This window comes from Rana temporaria, chromosome 1, assembly GCF_905171775.1.
Source record: "Rana temporaria chromosome 1, aRanTem1.1, whole genome shotgun sequence".
NCBI classification, from domain to species: domain Eukaryota; kingdom Metazoa; phylum Chordata; class Amphibia; order Anura; family Ranidae; genus Rana; species Rana temporaria.
Window position 1 is genome coordinate 77,042,833 of NC_053489.1, and position 18,216 is coordinate 77,061,048.

Here is an 18,216-nt window from a genome sequence, read left to right on the forward strand (position 1 = left end):
GATACGCTACGCCACCGCAAAGATGCGGCGGTCTATTTGAATCTAGCTAGTAGTCTTTGGTACAGGCAGGTAGGTCTGGCAGCGGTGGATCAATCAGGAGAGAAGTCAAGCAAAGCCGGGTCAAGGGTTGGAGAGGTACGGGTAGTCAGCAAGCCGGGTCAAAGGTTCAAAGGTTCAAATCAGAAGTTCAAAGCATGTTATCAGATCTCAGGTAACTCCCGCACACGCGCGTGCATCCTCAGCAAAGAGGATGGACGAGCCTGGAGGGTAAATCCCTGACATTGCCCCCCCCCCCAAGGGGCAGCCTCCGGATGCCCAGTCGGGCCTCTTTGTCTGGGTGAGCAAGAAAAAAGGCACGTAATAACTTCTTGGCGTGTAAATTACCATCAGGTTCCCAAGAATTATCTTACGGGCCATACCCCTTCCACTTGTCACTTCCTGCAGTCCAATATAGCTTCCACTTACGTACTCCTCGCAACCATCGATCTGGACAGGTTCAGGAGGCTTGGATCCTCTGTTAGGGAAGGGGTCAGGGCAAGGGCGGATCCAGAGTCTAGTCTCGGGAGGGGCACTGCCAGAAAATAAGGTGTTGCTTACAGAACTCAATTAGGTGTCCGATGTGTCCGCTGCAATGTTGCAGTACCGCTAAAAAATCAATGATCGCCGCCATTACTAGTAAAAAATATTTAAATATAAATGCTATAAATCTATCCCATAGTTTGTAGACGACTGTCAGGGACTGCAGACATGGTACAAGAGATGGTCAGAGACTGCAGACATGGTACAAGAGATGGTCAGAGACTGCAGACATGGTACAAGAGATGGTCAGAGACTGCAGACATGGTACAAGAGATGGTCAGAGACTGCAGACATGGTACAAGGATGGTCAGAGACTGCAGACATGGTACAAGGATGGTCAGAGACTGCAGACATACTAAAGAGATGGTCAGAGACTGCAGACATGGTACAAGAGATGGTCAGAGACTGCAGACATACTAAAGAGATGGTCAGAGACTGCAGACATGGTACAAGAGATGGTCAGAGACTGCAGACATGGTACAAGAGATGGTCAGAGACTGCAGACATGGTACAAGAGATGGTCAGAGACTGCAGACATGGTACAAGAGATGGTGAGAGACTGCAGACGTGGTACAAGGGATGGTCAGAGACTGCAGACGTGGTACAAGAAATGGTCAGAGACTGCAGATGTGGTACAGAAGATGGTCAGAGACTGCAGACGTGGTACAAGGGATGGTCAGAGACTGCAGATGTGGTACAAGAGATGGTCAGAGACTGCAGACGTGGTACAGGAGATGGTCAGAGACTGCAGACGTGGTACAAGGGATGGTCAGAGACTGCAGATGTGGTACAAGAGATGGTCAGAGACTGCAGACGTGGTACAGGAGATGGTCAGAGACTGCAGACGTGGTACAGGAGATGGTCAGAGACTGCAGACGTGGTACAAGGGATGGTCAGAGACTGCAGACGTGGTACAAGGGATGGTCAGAGACTGCAGACGTGGTACAAGGGATGGTCAGAGACTGCAGACGTGGTACAAGAAATGGTCAGAGACTGCAGACGTGGTACAAGGGATGGTCAGAGACTGCAGGCATGGTACAAGGGATGGTCAGAGACTGCAGAAGTGGTATAAGAGATGGTCAGAGACTGCAGACGTGGTACAGGAGATGGTCAGAGACTGCAGACGTGGTACAAGGGATGGTCAGAGACTGCAGACGTGGTACAAGGGATGATCAGAGACTGCAGACGTGGTACAAGGGATGGTCAGAGACTGCAGACGTGGTATAAGAGATGGTCAGAGACTGCAGGCATGGTACAAGGGATGGTCAGAGACTGCAGACGTGGTATAAGAGATGGTCAGAGACTGCAGGCATGGTACAAGGGATGGTCAGAGACTGCAGACGTGGTATAAGAGATGGTCAGAGACTGCAGGCATGGTACAAGGGATGGTCAGAGACTGAACACATGGTACAAGAGATCAATGCAGCCTCATCAGTGCCCACCATTGCAGCCTCACTGTGCATATGAACGCAGCCCCACCTTTGTGTATAAATTCAGTCCCACTTTTGTATATTAATGCAGTCCCACTTTTGTATATCAATGCAGACCCACTTTTGTATATCAATGCAGACCCACTTTTGTATATCAATGCAGACCCACTTTTGTATATCAATGCAGCCCCACTTTTGTATATAAATGCAGTCCCACTTGTGTCTATGAATGCAGTCCCACTTTTGTCTATGAATGCAGCCCCACTTTTGTCTATGAATGCAGCCCCACTTTTGTCTATGAATGCAGCCCCACTTTTGTCTATGAATGCAGTCCCACTTTTGTCTATGAATGCAGCCCCACTTGTGTCTATGAATGCAGTCCCACTTTTGTATATGAATGCAGTCCCACTTTTGTATATGAATGCAGTCCCACTTTTGTATATACATGCAGTCCCACTTTTGTATATGAATGCAGCCCCACTTTTGTCTATTAATGCAGCCACACTGTGCATGGCACTCACCATGGCATTGCCTCGATCACACACAGCAGGTATCTCCTCTCCCGACGTGTGTCATGGAACAAACAGGAGCTGTAGGTCTGTGTTCGGCTCTAGCAAAGTCCCACCCTAGACGGGCTTGTGTGATAGACAAAACACTGATTCAATCAGTGTTCCATCTCCATCTACTATCACACGAGCAGGTCTAGCACAGGCAGCACAGCCGAACACAGATCCAGCTCTCACACACAGCGAGAGATGCCCGATGTCATACACGCAGGAGAGAGGGGAGTGCTGCAGTCAGCTACAGCTCAAAGCAGCCTCAGGACAGGCAGCCTACCAGCCCTGGTGAGAGAGGGAGAGAGAGTTAGAGACTCGGCAGCGGGAGCTGCAGGCACCGCAAAGCAGTTTAAAAGCCAATGTGACATGATTGCCTCGGGGGGGGGCAATTGCCCTGTTGCCCCCCCCTGGATCCGCCGTTGGGTCAGGGACTGCAGGTTTGAGTAGAGAGACATGAAATTCAGGATGTATTTTCAGGGAAAGACAGTTCATATGAGGCTAAATTAATTTTTCTTTTAACCGGGAAGGGTCCCATAAACTTAGGTGCCAACTTCTTAGACGGGCACGGTAATCTTAGGTGTGGACAGCCATACCTGATCATCCGGTTTGAGATCCAACTCTCCCCTCCTTTTCTTGTCGAAGAATCTCTTGCCGTCAGCTTGAGCCTTGGTTACTGCTTCACGCAATACCTGGTTGTTGTGTTTGAGAAATTCCAAGATACTCTGAACTGCTGGAACTGCTGATTCTGAAAAGAAATCTGGCAAAAATGTTAAATTAAAACCATAATTAGAGAAGAAAGGGGATTGCCCAGTAGCTGAGTGTTTGGCATTTTTGTATGCAAATTCTGATAAAGGTAGCAGCGAGAGAGAACGTTGTGAAGCATCTGATATATTGTTCTAAGGTTTGGTTTGTTCTTTCGGTTTGCCCATTAGTTTGGGGATGGTAGGCTGAGGACAGAGAAAGCTTAGGGCCAGATCCACAGCCCCGCAGCGCAACGTAACTTAACAGATTTAAGTTACACTGCCGCAAATTTCCTAAGTTAGGTATCGATCCACAACACACTTACCTGGAAATTTGCGGCGGTGTAACTCAAATCCGTCCGGCGCAAGGCGTTCCTAATCTAATGGGGCGAGTCCCATTTAAATTAGGCGCGCTCCCGCGCCGGACGTACTGCGCATGCTTGTGACACAAATTTCCCAATGTGCTTTGCGCGACGTGACGTCATTTTTTGATCGGCGCGTAGCGTATTTCCGTATTCCCGTACGGCTTACGCAATCGACGTAAAATTAAAAAATTAGACGCGGGAAGGACGGCCATACTTTACACAGCAGTACGCCTGCTGTGTAAAAGAAGGGCTGCTTTACAAAAGTGTAACTAAGCAACGGGAAACTAACGTAGCGGCGACGTAGCAAACGCGAAAAAGCTTTGAGGATCGACGTAACTTCTCATTAGCATACCCGACGCGTAATTTCGACAATGAATGCCCCCAGCGGCGGTCGCGGTACTGCATCTTAAGATCCGGCAGTGTAAAACTATTACACCTGCCGGATCTTCTGTCTATCTCTTGGAAACTGATTCTGTGGATCAGTTCCAAAGATAGAAACAGGGATACGCAGGCGGAACAGCAGATCCGCCTGCGTATCTCTTTTGAGGATCTGGCCCTTAATTTGTAACTTCTCGCAAAGGGCTCTCCAGAACCGAGAGGTAAACTGGACCCCTCTGTCAGAGACGATATTGGAAGGTACTCCATGTAGCCTGACGATCTCTTTGATAAAAACGCGAGCAGTTTCAGCAGCGGAAGGCGTATTTTTCAAAGGAAGGAAGTGAGCCATCTTGGTAAAACGATCTACAATAACAAAGATTGCTGTACATCCCTCGGAACAGGAAAGTTCCACAATAAAGTCCATTGCAATCATTTCCCAAGGTCTATTGGGCACGGGTAGAGGTTTCAATAGTCCCCAAGCTTGTTTTCTGGATGTTTTATTCCAATTGCAGATGGGACAGGAATTGATATATGCCCTACAAAAGTCCTCTAAGTCGGGCCTCCAGAAAGTGTGTCGCACTAATTGGAGGGTCTTACGAACCCCGAAGTGCCCCGCTAACGGGTGATCATGGAGAAGTTTTAGAACTTCCACTCGGGTATTTTCCGGTACAAAAACCTGACTTCCTCTCCAAAATAGACCGTCTCTGGAACTTAGCGAGATACTGGGGGGTTTGGAAGATTCGGGAGATGCTTCTCTGATCATGGACAGTAGATCGGTATGTAAAAGCAGAAAGTTGCCATCCAGAAGGATGGTGTCCGGAATGGATGTGTCCTTTGGGTTGTCATGCATTCGGGATAACGCGTCTGGCTTAACATTTTTGGATCCAGGTCGATAAGTAATATGAAAACAAAAGCGAGAAAAGAAAAGAGCCCAACGAGCTTGTCGAGGTTTTAACCGCTTAGCTGTCCTTAGATACTCCAAATTCTTGTGATCTGTGTAGATCAATACGGGATGGGCAGCGCCCTCAAGTAAGTACCTCCACTCCTCTAAAGCAGTTTTGATGGCCAGCAGTTCTCGGTCACCCATGTCGTAATTCTTTTCTGCGGGGGAAAGTTTTCGAGAAAAGAATCCTACTGGATGCATTAAGTCCTTGTCACCTGAGCGTTGTGAGATAACAGCCCCTACCGCCACTTCAGAGGCATCTACCTCAAGGAGAAAAGGCAACACTGGGTTGGGATGGCTGAGGATTGGAGCTGATGTAAAGAGTCCCTTCAGTTAGTCGCTCAAATTCGCATTTCTCTACTTTTGCATACAAACTGTGCTGGCGGAGATGATTCAGAACCTTGCAGACATGCACTCGGTGCACCTCCAGAGATCAGGAGAAAACCAGGATATCATCCAAGTAAACAATGACAAAGATGTCCAAGAAGTCTCTAAATACATCGTTAACAAAGTGTTGAAACGTAGCAGGCGGGTTACATAGCCCAAAGGGCATTACCAAGTACTCATAGTGTCCATATCGGGTACGGAATGCTGTCTTCCATTCATCGCCGTCCCTGATGCGTATCAAGTTATACGCTCCCCTCAGGTCCAGTTTAGTAAAAATAACGGCAGATCGTAATTTTTGAAAAAGTTTGGGTATTAGGGGCCCTGGGTTCAGGCGGTAACATTGCCACAGATGGAGCAGCAGCGGTTGATGATGATCTAGCGGCAGGTGCTGGGGCATCTCCAGGAACGGCTAAGTTCTGAACCTGTCCCTTCAATCTCAGGTAGCCATCTTGCAAGTTCTTAACGGCCTCAGTGAAGGATGACAGATGCTTGCATATCTCCTCCATCGCTGGAGCAACTCCTGCAGACTCTGTCATGGCTGCCTGATACTGTTACGTACCTGGTTTATCAGAGTCTGGATGCAGGAGGGCCTCTCTTACGGCTATGGTTCGCGAGCCGATGGAGTGGGAACAGCGGACTCAGAGCACAGCGGGGTAGGAGTGCCGAGGTAGCGGAGAGTAGATGCAGACGGAGGGGTCTCTCTAAAGTACGGTGCTGAAGACACTGGAACAGAGGATGGGGTCGATGGGGTTGATGAGATAAGCAGGTTTAGAATGTACTGAAGGTAGCGGAGTCAGGCAGGCCGGGTCAGGACGTGTGATCAGGTAAACAAATGTGAAAGGCAGAAAAGTAGTCTTTGGTACAGGCAGGTAGGTCTGGCAGCGGTGGATCAATCAGGAGAGAAGTCAAGCAAAGCCGGGTCAAGGGTTGGAGAGGTACAGGTAGTCAGCAAGCCGGGTCAAAGGTTCAAAGATTCAAATTAGAAGTTCAAAGCAGGTTATAAGATCTCAGGTAAAGTCACTCACGAACTGCAGATCAGGCAGCAATGTGTTGAGTCCAGCAGTGGCTTTTAAAATGAGTTTTGGTGCCAAACGTGCACGCGCGCGCTCCCGTTTACTTGCACGTGCGCGCCCGTTGTGTACGCGCGTGTGCCCGCTGTGCACGCCCGCGGAACGCGCGGCGGCGTGTCACACAGAGGGACACTGCTGTTTCCTCAGCAAAGAGGATGGACGAGCCTGGAGGGTAAGTCCCTGACAGATTCGCAGCCATCTTCGCAACAGTGTGACAACTCTTGCACTAACCATTTCAGCAGGGGATGGTTCACCCCCCTTCCTGACCAGGCCATTTTTTGCAATATTGCACTGTGTTGCTTTAACTGACAATTGCACGGTTGTTGCGACACTGGGGTAGATTCAGTAAGATATGCGCATTTTTTACGTAGGTGCAGGGCACCGTTTTTGCCCTGCGCCCCCCGCAAATCTTATAATTTTCTGCGCTACCCGCGATTCACGGAGCAGTAGCTTCGTAAATTGCGTGGGCGCTCCGGCAAAATACCCGGCGTAAGCGCGCGCAATTTAAATTATCCCGTAGGGGGCGGGAATCATTTAAATTAGGCGCGTTCCCACGCCGATCGTAGAGCGCATGCTCCGTCGGGAAACTTTCCCGACGTGCATTGCGGCAAATGACGTCGCAAGGACGTCATTTGCTTCAAAGTGAACGTGAATGGTGTCCAGCGCCATTCACGAATCACTTACGCAAACTACGTAAAGTTCAAATTTCGCGACGCGGGAACGACGGGTATACGTAACATTGGCAGGGGCAGCCTTACGCGAAAACCGCCGTACGCAAACGACGTAAACTGCGTACGCAGGGCTCGCGTAACGTTGTGAATCGGCGTTAGTATGCAATTTGCATACTATACGCTGAGCACAACGGGAACGCCACCTAGCGGCCATCGCAAGAATGCAGCCTAAGATATGCGGGCATAAGAGCCTTATGCCACGCATATCTTAGGCTGCAGTCGGCGTAACGAGGTTCCTGAATCAGGAGCATTCGTTACGCCGGCGCAAGTAAGCAATTGCGCTGCGTAACTATGGTTACGCAGGCGCAATTGCTCTCTGAATCCGGGCCACTGTAGCCAAGTAAAATTTTTGTCCTTTTTTTCCCACAAATAGAGCTTTTGGTGGAATTTTATCACCTCTGCGGTTTTTATTTTTTGAAAATTGATCATACCTCATGACAGCCCTAACAAATACCCCCCCAAAATACCCCTTTTTTAGAAAGTAGACATCCGGTATTTAGTAAGAGGCATAGCAAGTTTTTTAAAGTTGTAATTTTTTTCCCCACAATTCTTTGCGAAATGAAGATTTGTATTTCTCTTATGCCGCGTACAGACGGTCGTTTTATGCGATGGAAAAAAACGACGTTTTTTAAAAACGTCACTTTAAATTACCGTGTGTGGGGGAAAACGTTGATTTATGTCTTGTGAAAAACGACAAAAAAAAATTGAAGCATGCTTCAATTTTATGTGTCGTTTTTCAAAACTTTGTTTTTTACTTCACAGAAATTGACTGTGTGCAGCAAAAAACGACGTTTAAAACTAAGTTTTTACACCCGCGCATGCCCAGAAGCTAGTTAGGAAGCGAGCTTCAATGGAAAAAAGTGGTGAAACGTAACCTCGCTTTGCTAGAGCATTGTGAAAAAACGATGGTGTGGAGGCAACTTCGTCTTTGAAAATGATGTTTCAAAAACGTCGTTTTATTTCATGATTTAAAACGTCGTTTTTTTTCATCACAAAAAACGACCGTCTGTACGCGGCATAATTCTGCTACTCCTCCCGAGGATGGTGATACCACATGTGTGAGGCCCCGTACACACGACCGAGTTTCTCGGCAGAATTCAGCCAGAAACTCGGTCGGAGCTGGATTCTGCCGAGAAACTCGGTCATGTGTACACTTTTCAGCGAGGAAGCCGACGAGGAACTCGTCGGGCCGAAAAGAGAACATGTTCTCTATTTCCTCGTTGTTCAATGAGGAAAGTCGGCCTGCCGAGATCACGGCGGCTTCCACACTGAACTCGATGAGGAACTCGATGTGTTTGGCACGTCGAGTTCCTCGGACGTGTGTACGGGGCCTGAGACTTTTACACAGCCTGGCCACATACAGAGGCCCAACATTCAAGGAGCACCATCAGGTGTTCTAGAGACATATCATTTTTTTAGACTACCTCTTAGGCCCTGTACACACGATCAGTCCAAACTGATGAAAACGGACTGAAGTTCAGTTTCATCGGTCCAAACCGACCGTGTGTGGGCCCCATCAGTCCGTTATCCTTCGGTCCAGAAATTTAGAACTTGCTTTAAAATTGAACTGATGGACTGGTAACCGATAGGTCAAAACCGATGGTTAGTACGCAAAAGCATCGGTTCCAAACCCAGGCATGCTCAGAATCAAGTCGACACATGCTTGGAAGCATTGAACTTCGTTTTTTTCAGCACGCCGTTGTGTTTTACGTCACCGCGTTGGACTCGATCGTTTTTTAAACTAGTTAACCGATGAAACTGAACTTCAGTCCGTTTTCATCAGTTTGGACTGATCGTGTGTACAGGGCCTTACACTTTTGAAGGTCCTGGTACACCAGGACAATGAAAACGCCAAAAAATGACCCAATTTTGGAAAGTAAACATCCCAACGTTTACTCTGTGAGGCATAATGAGTCTTTTGAACTTGTCATTTTCGTCCACAAGTTTTTAGAAAATGTGTAAAGAAAATTAAAACTGTTTTTTTTTTTACACAAAGTTGTCCATTTATAAGATATTTCTAACCCATAGAACACATAGCAAAAATTAAACCCCAAAATATATTTTGCTACATGTCATGAGTATGGCGATACATACATGTGTAAGACTTTTCCACAGCCTGGCCACATACAGAGGCCCAACATGCAGGGAGCACCATCAGGTGTTCTAGGGACATATATTTTAAATCTAATTTGACTACCTTTTACACTTTTGTGAGGTACTGATGGGCACTTTAGTGGCATGGATGTGGCACAGATGAGCACTGATGTGGCATGGATGAGCACTGATGTGGCATGGATGAGCACTGATGTGGCAAGGATGATCACTGATGTGGCATGGATGTGGCACAAATGATCACTGATTATGGCATGGATGAGCATGGATGGGGATGGATGAGCCAGGGATGAGCATGGATGATGATGGATGAGCATGAATGTGAATGGATGAGCCAGGGATGGAGCATGAATGTGGATGGATAAGCCAGGGATGGAGCATGGATGTGGATGGATGTGCCAGGGATTGGTGAATGGATGAGCCAGGGATGGATGAGCCAGGGATGGGCACAGATCAGCGCTGTGGGCACTTCAGATGCATCCCACAGTGCTACTGCACCGGTTCGCTCCTCTCCTCACACGATGTACCGATCTGCGAGAGGGGAGGAGCCGAACCGGATATGCTCCGGTCTGTTTACAAGTGATCACTCTGTCATTGGACAGCGTTATCACATGGTAAAGGCCCGCTGTCATTGGCCCTTTACCCTGATCTGTGACACGCCCGGTCTGGGGGACCCAACAGTCACAGACATTCCCGGGTGCGCACCCCAGGGGAATTCTGGCACGCGATTCTAGGAGGGCGCTATAGTACGCCCTCCCAGAGTTATCCAACCATGCTGTAGCCATTGGTTGGCTATGGTCCTGTCAGCAAGCGGTTAAGCGGCTAAACTGCAAGGTCATCCAGCTTGCCAGACAGACTGGTTACATGACACTCTCAGAGATATCCAATTATTACTCCTCCCGCCCTAACCGTTTCCAATGAAAATATAAAAGTGTGGAAAATTTTTGAAGACCCCTTGTTTGTTTTCAGCTGTGTAATACAGCAAAAACCAACTGCAATGTGATTGGGTTTGTATCAGAAGACAGTAAGGCCCCTTTCACACATTTCATCAGTTCAGTCACGTCAAAATGGATGAAGTGTTCATCAGTTTTTCACCAGCTGCTCGTCAGTTTCTCATCAGTTTTTTTTACCACCACTACCAATGCAAAAACAGATGAAAAACGAACCGTTTGTCAGTTTACGTCCAGTTTTCATCCAATCCGTTTTTTTTAACATGAGAAAAATATGGCTTCAAATTACGGATGATGACGGAAGCGGATGTAAATGGATGATCATCCATTTACATCAGTTTTTCCATAGATATGCATTGATGTCCATTTTTTATCCATCAGGGTACTATAAGGAAATCTGAAGAAAATTTTTGGATGCGGTGCAATTGTTCGATTGTATACAGCGCTCCTAAACCACCCCTGCCCATTTCAATGAAAAGCGCTTTGGGAGGGCTGCAAGACAGGGGCTATTAACCACTTTCTTCGACTGCTAGCAGGGGTTAAAAGAACACCATTATCGGTCGAAAAGCGCAACTTAAACAGCAATACAGCACCGTTAACTTGGCCCTGCCCCAGTGTGAAAGGGGTCTTATTAAACTCACAACAACAAAATCAGGAGCTCAACACGGGCGCTATTAGCCCTTTCTTTGACCACTAGCAGGGGTTAAAAGCACCCCGCTAGCGGTTGAAAAGTGCTGCTTAAACAGCGGCAAAACGCCGCTAAAACTAGCAGCGTTTTACCGCTAACGCGGCCCGTGCCCCAGTATGAAAGGGCATTTACTAAACCCACAACAGTAAAATCAATCTGCATATGCAGTAAAGCGTGCTTGTTATACTCACTGTAGGGGTTAATCCTCTGCATTGTGTAAAAAGGCTGTCCGATCCTGTCTTCTCTGATCCTCCCATCCTTCCACTGTCCCAAATCCATCTCCTAAATTTACAGAGCCAGGGGCAGATTGCACATACTCAGTTTGGTAAGTATTGCTAGAGAGTTTTTTTTCCCCCTTGGGTCAGGGGTCCTGCATCCTGATAGGACAGTCACTACAGAATTAAAACTCCTCCTACAAACTTTAACCAGACACTGATAGAAGTCACAAGACTTCTATATACTGCTGATGAGAAAAGGTATTTAGCAGTTTATTATATTTACTAAATTAATTGCATTTCCATGTTCTGTGTACTGTGGGAGACCAGATATAGTGAATGCAGGGTCCTGTGTTTAGTAACACTTTAAGAGCAATTCTCTAATGCTCAACTGTTCATCCAACAAAATTGGTTATGTTGTAGAGCATGTATATTTTATTGGCAACAATTCCATATTTCCCTGCTACGGACAAGTGTCTGTGTGTATCAACTCTAAATAACACATAAAATATAGTAAAGATATGTGTAATACATGTATATCATTTATATCATTTCAGTTATCCCAAAAGGCAAGGCTTGGAAAGGCTGTCAACATCTTGCTATTACCAAAGACATTTGAAGACCTTAAAAAAGGGACAGTATGCAGGATAGCTGGATGGGGAAGAACTGAAAGAGAAAAATTGGCAGACATGCTATTGGAAACCAACGTCACAATACTAGATAGAGAAAAATGCAAGAAAGTCTGGAAAAAAATGTATGATATTACAACAGATATGCTCTGCACTAATGTGGGTGCTAAAGGACAAGACAGTTGCAAGGTAAGAGGATTGTCCCTATTTTTGGGGTCACCTCTCTAAGCTTCTCCTGCCAATGTCAAAATACATGTGGGCTAGTCAGGTTTCCACTAACCCCTGATACTCAACAGGGAGCGTTGACTCAAAGTAAATAAGTGGCTAATGCTTAGAGAGTAACCAGCCCAGACATGACTGGTTCTCTTTAAAGACCTATCAGAGAAATAAATCAACAAACAGAAAAATGTCAGGACAATATATAAGATGAGGATTTCAGAATGCTGTCATGCCTCCCATTTTCGAGTTATGAGTGCATAGTGTTACCAGGTTTTAGACATGTGCACACTGAAATATTTTGTTTCGGAATTTCGTTTTCGTCTGAAAAATTAAATCTAGTTACTCCCGAAATTTGTTTTTACTTATTTTGTTTCGTTAAAAAAAGCATTCGTTATCAGAAATCCAACAGATGGAAAAGCTAACTGCGGGAATAAGAGAACAAGAGGATAATTATAGATCGACGTGGACCCCCTATATAAGATATAGAGAGGGAGCTCTGTGGGGGTGAGGTAGGGGGGAGGGAGACGGAGACGGAGAGGAGGGGAAGGGGATTTTTTTTTTTTTTCGGGGAAGGTAGAGGGGGGGGGGGGGGGGTAGGTATGGTATGGGGCAAGGGAAGAAGAGGGATATTTTAGGTCTTGCTTTTGTTTTTTTTGTTGTTTTGTTTGTTTGCTTTTTCCTTTTTCTTAAATAGTTATATAGAGAAGTCATAAGAGAGATAGGAGCAATCTGTCAATTTGTGTATTAGCATATCTAAGCCATATGTAATTGTAAAATTGGAAAATATGTTTGTTTAAAACTGAAATAATGTATAAAATAAAGAATTTAAAAAAAAAAAAAAAGCATTCGTCCGAAAATCCAAATGAATTAACCTCTTGACCACTGGGCACTTAAACCCCCTTCCTCACCAGACCAATTTTCAGCTTTCGGTGCTCTCACAATTTGAATGACAATAACTCAGTCATACAACATTGTGCCCATCTGAAATTGTTGTCCTTTTTTTCCCACAAATAGAGCGTTCTTTTGGTGGTATTTGATCACCTCTGCAGTTTTTATTTTTTGCGCTATAAAAGAAAAAACACTGAAAATTCTGTAAAAATAAAAAATAAAATTCTCGTTTCTGTCATATTAGCAGGTATTGCGGAGTATTGGGGGTATTGCAGAGTGTGGGGGGTATTGCAGAGTATGGGGGGTATTGCAGAGTATGGGGGGTATTGCAGAGTGTGGGTGGTATTGCAGAGTATGGGGGGTATTGCAGAGTGTGGGGGGTATTGCAGAGTATTGGTGGTATAGCAGAGTGTGGGGGGTATTGCAGAGTGTGGGGGGTATTGCAGAGTGTGGGGGGTATTGCAGAGTATTGGTGGTATAGCAGAGTGTGGGGGGTATTGCAGAGTGTGGGGGGTATTGCAGAGTGTGGGGGGTATTGCAGAGTATGGGTGTTATTTATTGCAGAGTATTGCACAGGGAGGGAGGGGTGGATCTGTGACTGCATTTGTCACAGATCTATCCCACAGCAGCTGCTGCTGCCGCTCTCCCCCCTCTCCTCTCACACTGTACCGATCGGTACAGAGAGGAGAGGGAGGAACCGGCGTCATTACATGACGCCGGTTTGTTTACAAGTGATCGCTCCGTCATTTGACGGAGCTATCACGTGGTAAACCGCCGCTATCAGCGGCGATTTACCGCGATCTGTGATGCGCCGGGTCTTCTAGACCCGGCGCTCACAGATGCTTCTGGGAGCGCGCCGCAGGGGGCGCGCGAGTGAAGCATTCTGGGAGGACGTCCCAGGGACGTCGTCCCGGAATAACTCCACCGCTCTGTAGACGTCTTTTGTCTATGGAGCGGTGGGGAAGTGGTTAAGGTCGAATCTGTCATTGAAGGCTTATGGTGTCTGTCGAATGTTCTAAGAAGATTCGACGGAGCAGCTAAAAGATTAGACGCCGCAATCGTACATTTCTGGTCGAATGTTCCGCCTACAAGCTATAGAAGAATTATAAAGTTGTATGACACTAGTAATAATTATGTTTATAAATTATTATTACTAGTCAACAAACATTCAAATTCTTCTATAGCAAAAAAACAAAAGAACAAAAGCTGGACAGCCGCACTCCAAAATTTTCTTTAAAAGAGATGTCTTTATTTTCAACTGTGCATACAGTCACTGCAAGCCCACAAAAATCAGTATGGCCAACGTTTCGCACTGGCGTCAGTGCTTAGTCATGGCTAAGCACTGACGCCAGTGCGAAACGTTGGCCATACTGATTTTTGTGGGCTTGCAGTGACTGTATGCACAGTTGAAAATAAAGACATCTCTTTTAAAGAAAATTTTGGAGTGCGGCTGTCCAGCTTTTGTTCTTTTGTTTTTTTGCTATTACCGCATTGCCAGCACCCTGGTGGTTCAACAACCCCTGATCATCACGAGGCTCACCTGGAGCGGTGAGAATTCTGTCTGCAAATTCTTCTATAGCCTATGGGCCAAACATTTCACCAGAAATGTACGATTGCCGCGTTGTACAGTTTAGCTGCTTGTCGAATCTTCCTAGAGCTTTCGACAGACACCATAAGCCTTCAATGACAGATTCAACGTTTGTATGTTTTTCTCTGCTTCTTCGAATCTTCGTTGTTCCTGTTGAATGGTAAACTCCAACACTATAATGTCGAATCTTTTCTCTCTATGTCGAATCTTTCCTCTCTATGTAGAATAATCTTGGACTAATAGAGTGTTAGGCACATTCGACCACAGGTTCGATAGACACAGATTGTTATTGTCAGTGTCATGTCGAATCTCCTATCTATATCGAACTGTTGTAGCAACGAAAATAAAGCATTTTTTTATTTGGATCTTTCGGATTTCGGATTCTGCGCGTTTGTTTCTGTTTGTTAAAACGATAACGAAAATACCTGAAATTCGGACGAAAATGCATTTGGACAAAAACGAATGCACATGTCTACCAGGTTTAGGCAACTCCAGGTCACACAGAAAGACACAACTGAAAGCAGAACTTCATTCATTTTTTCATCTTTACATCTATTAAATCTTCTGCCATTGTTGTTTTAACTTTGGATAATAAAAAAATCCTAGGCTTATGACATAATGCACAGCTTTCTCTCACTCTTGTGAGAGTTTGCCAGTAAGGGAGGGGGGTGAGTCATAAGAGGGCCAATGAGAGCTGCAGAGGGAACAGGCAGCAGCTTCAGCTGCCCACAGTTAAAATGATTGCAGCCAAACTCAGTAGAGGGAGATTTCTGCCGTATATTTGACAAGTACAGAATCACAGTATATATAAAATAATATGCAAAGTGGTTGGAGGGAGGCTTCAGAATGGCAAAGATGATTTATTACAAATTATGTGAGCAGACTGCAGTTCCTCTTGAAGGTACCTGGAGGAACCTTAAGCTTAAAAGAGGTATGTGTTTTTAGTTTTTTTTTCCCTATTCATACTTACCTAGGTGGATGCAGCATCGGTCCAATGCTGCAGCTGTCCCCCGCCGCCTCTGCACTGAGAACCGAGCAATCAAACATTTCCGATGGCTCGGTTCTCTCAGCTTCCAAAGAGGAGAGCTGCTAACTGTCAGTCAGCATATGTCCTGCTCTGCTTCTCCGCGCTCATTGGAGTGCTGAGCTGTGGAGGGGCGGGGAGCGGTTGTCTCAGCCTCTCTGTGGTTCGCTGAGAGGCTTAGACTGCCAGCAATCAAGGCAGCCGGCGGATCCACACTTCCCAAGTCAGGATGACACGCTGCCTCGACTGAATTTGGTGATGTCAGCAGAGAGCAGACTTCAGACCGCGCTCCGCTGAAAACGGGTCACAGGAGTGTAAAATGAATTACACTCCTGTGACCCATAGGAGAAGCCTAAAAAGCTCAGGATGGACCACTTCAGCCCCGGAAGATTTGGCTGCCCAATGACTGGCCCATTTTTTGCAATTCAGTACTGCATCGCTTTAACTGACAATTGCGCGGTCGTGCGACATGGCTCCCAAACAAAATTGACATCCTTTTTTTCCCACAAATAGAGCTTACTTTTGGTGGTATTTGATAATCTCTGCGGTTTTTATTTTTTGCGCTACAAACAAAAAAAAGAGCGAAAAGTTTGAAAAAAAAGCAATATTTTTTGACTTTTTGCTATAATAAATATCCCCCCAAAAAAAAAATTATATATATATATATATATATATATATATATATATATATATATATATATAAAAAAAATTTGCCTTTTATTCCTTTTAGGCTTCACTGCCTGATTCCCTCACAGAGGATGGCTGCGGGTGTAGCCGAGAGCCAAGCTACTGATCGGCTTTGGCTGCCGACATCGCGGGCACCCTAGACAGGTAAGTGTCCATATATTAAAAGTCAGCAGCTGCAGTATTTGTAGCTGCTGGCTTTTAATATTTTTTTTTTTTGGGGGGCGGACCTCCGCTTTAATAACATCTGACCTGACAGTGGAGCTCCATTGATTACATTTCTAATTACATCATTGTTGTAGAATGTATTTCATCTGCTGATAAATATGGCCATTTATTTATGACAGGTGCACTTTGTTATTATACTTCTTTTTTATTTGTCATGTTTTGTTCCAAACTTACTGCTTAATGTTTCCCCAGGGAGATTCGGGAGGTCCTTTAATCTGTGATGACGTTTTCCGAGGTTTGAATTCTTTTGGATATAATCCATGTGGAACCCCAAAGACCTCCAATGTATTCACTCGACTGACCAAAACATATATCTCATGGATTCAGGAAACAATTGGTTACCAAAACAGTGAAGAATAGAGCAAAAAAAAATTGTACAAAGCTGGACCTGTTGCCAATGATATTACATTTTTCAATCAATTTAGAGCCAAAATGCTAGATATACTGTAGTTGTTAAGCGCTAAATTTCTTAGCTTTCTTTTTGTTAGTTTTCAAAGATGTTGTTATGTGAGATTCCTGGTGTCTCAAAAAAGATGGAATCTGATTGGCTCCTGTGGGCAACTACATTTTTCAGCCAGTTTTCTTAAATGATGAGATTCATGAGTAAACTGTATAAATTATCTAAAGGCATCCCAGGTGCATCACATCAAAAGTTTGAAGTTTTCCTTTTCTTTAGGAACTGTAAACCAGAGCGTGAGAAGAAAATCCTGTCCCCTGCCAGCATACTAGGGAGAAGGACCTTTGTTCTTTGTGTGGAAGCAGTGGTCTCTCTACATGAGTCTGACACACCTTCTCTGCAATCTGCAAATCTTATGCTCCCTGCTAATTGGAGAGCTCTAGTTCAGACCTAGAGGATTCATTGCTCAGTGAGCAAGTTTCCTTCCCTGCAGCATGCTGGCATGACACAGGCTTTTCTACTTACCATGTGGCTTTTTTCTAAAGAAAATCAACTTTAAATCTTGCACACCTTCTGTTCTGATGCATCGGGAATGTATTTAGCTGATTAAATATGAAGTTCCATTTTTATGCAGATTGTATTTCATCCACAAAAGTAAAGTTTAAAAAGCCCAATGTATGCTCCATTAGTCTGGCCAGGGTTTACATAGGGCCAAGGCCTCTCTTCCGTACCCATGACTGTGCCTGAGCCTGGTCATTGGCCAATCAGGCACCCAGTGCTGCATTATTGGAATTCGCCGCTTCTCTTAATGTCTGTTACTTTAGCGAATTCTTTATCTTCAGTACACCTTTATTAGTAATCATTAAACAAAAAATAGCAGAATATCTTCTATATACTGTTTTTGCTGATATTATTCTTTGACTCACTCTTTGCTATGGATAAAAGGATGACAATACCTTAATAAAGCATACATGTATTTGAAGAAAATTATTTCATTTAATGCTGTTAATAAATGTAATAGCTTTGTATATGAAAATCCAAACACCTTTACAGAATAATTGATGACTGCATAACTTCAATAGGAACACTGTGTGGGCGGGGCCACTTGCCCTGCAGTTGGGGGCACCTTTCATCATGCATGCACTCACCGATGCCTCGGACAAGGCGAGGATTGTGGTCATGTGAAAATCGAGTATTATGCCGGTTCCCCAGCTTAGAGATGAGCTGTAAAACTGTGTGCAGTAAAAAAATTACCGGTAAGTGTTTCATAGAAAAGTGCTGTCCCATGTTACAACACATTTTAACTTGATGTATGTTGTAATTAGGAGGGACACTGCTGAGTCAGCACCCCCTCCACCAGCCACCAGTCCAGCATACCTCTGTTACCTCACTCCCCGTAACAAAATAAAGTCCC

At 45.2% G+C, this 18,216-nt stretch overlaps 1 protein-coding gene across 1 annotated transcript in view; it reads left to right on the plus strand.

Moving 5' to 3' along the window:
* Nucleotides 1-17,784, plus strand: part of LOC120928324 (granzyme A-like) — a 68,948-nt gene extending 51,164 nt beyond the window's left edge. Inside the window, exons 5-6 of the mRNA XM_040339421.1 lie at nucleotides 11,703-11,963; nucleotides 16,598-17,784. Coding sequence (XP_040195355.1) covers nucleotides 11,703-11,963; nucleotides 16,598-16,765 — 429 coding nt within the window. The 3' untranslated portion in view covers nucleotides 16,766-17,784. The remainder of the gene's footprint in view (nucleotides 1-11,702; nucleotides 11,964-16,597) is intronic.
* The last annotated feature ends 432 nt before the right edge of the window (nucleotides 17,785-18,216 follow it).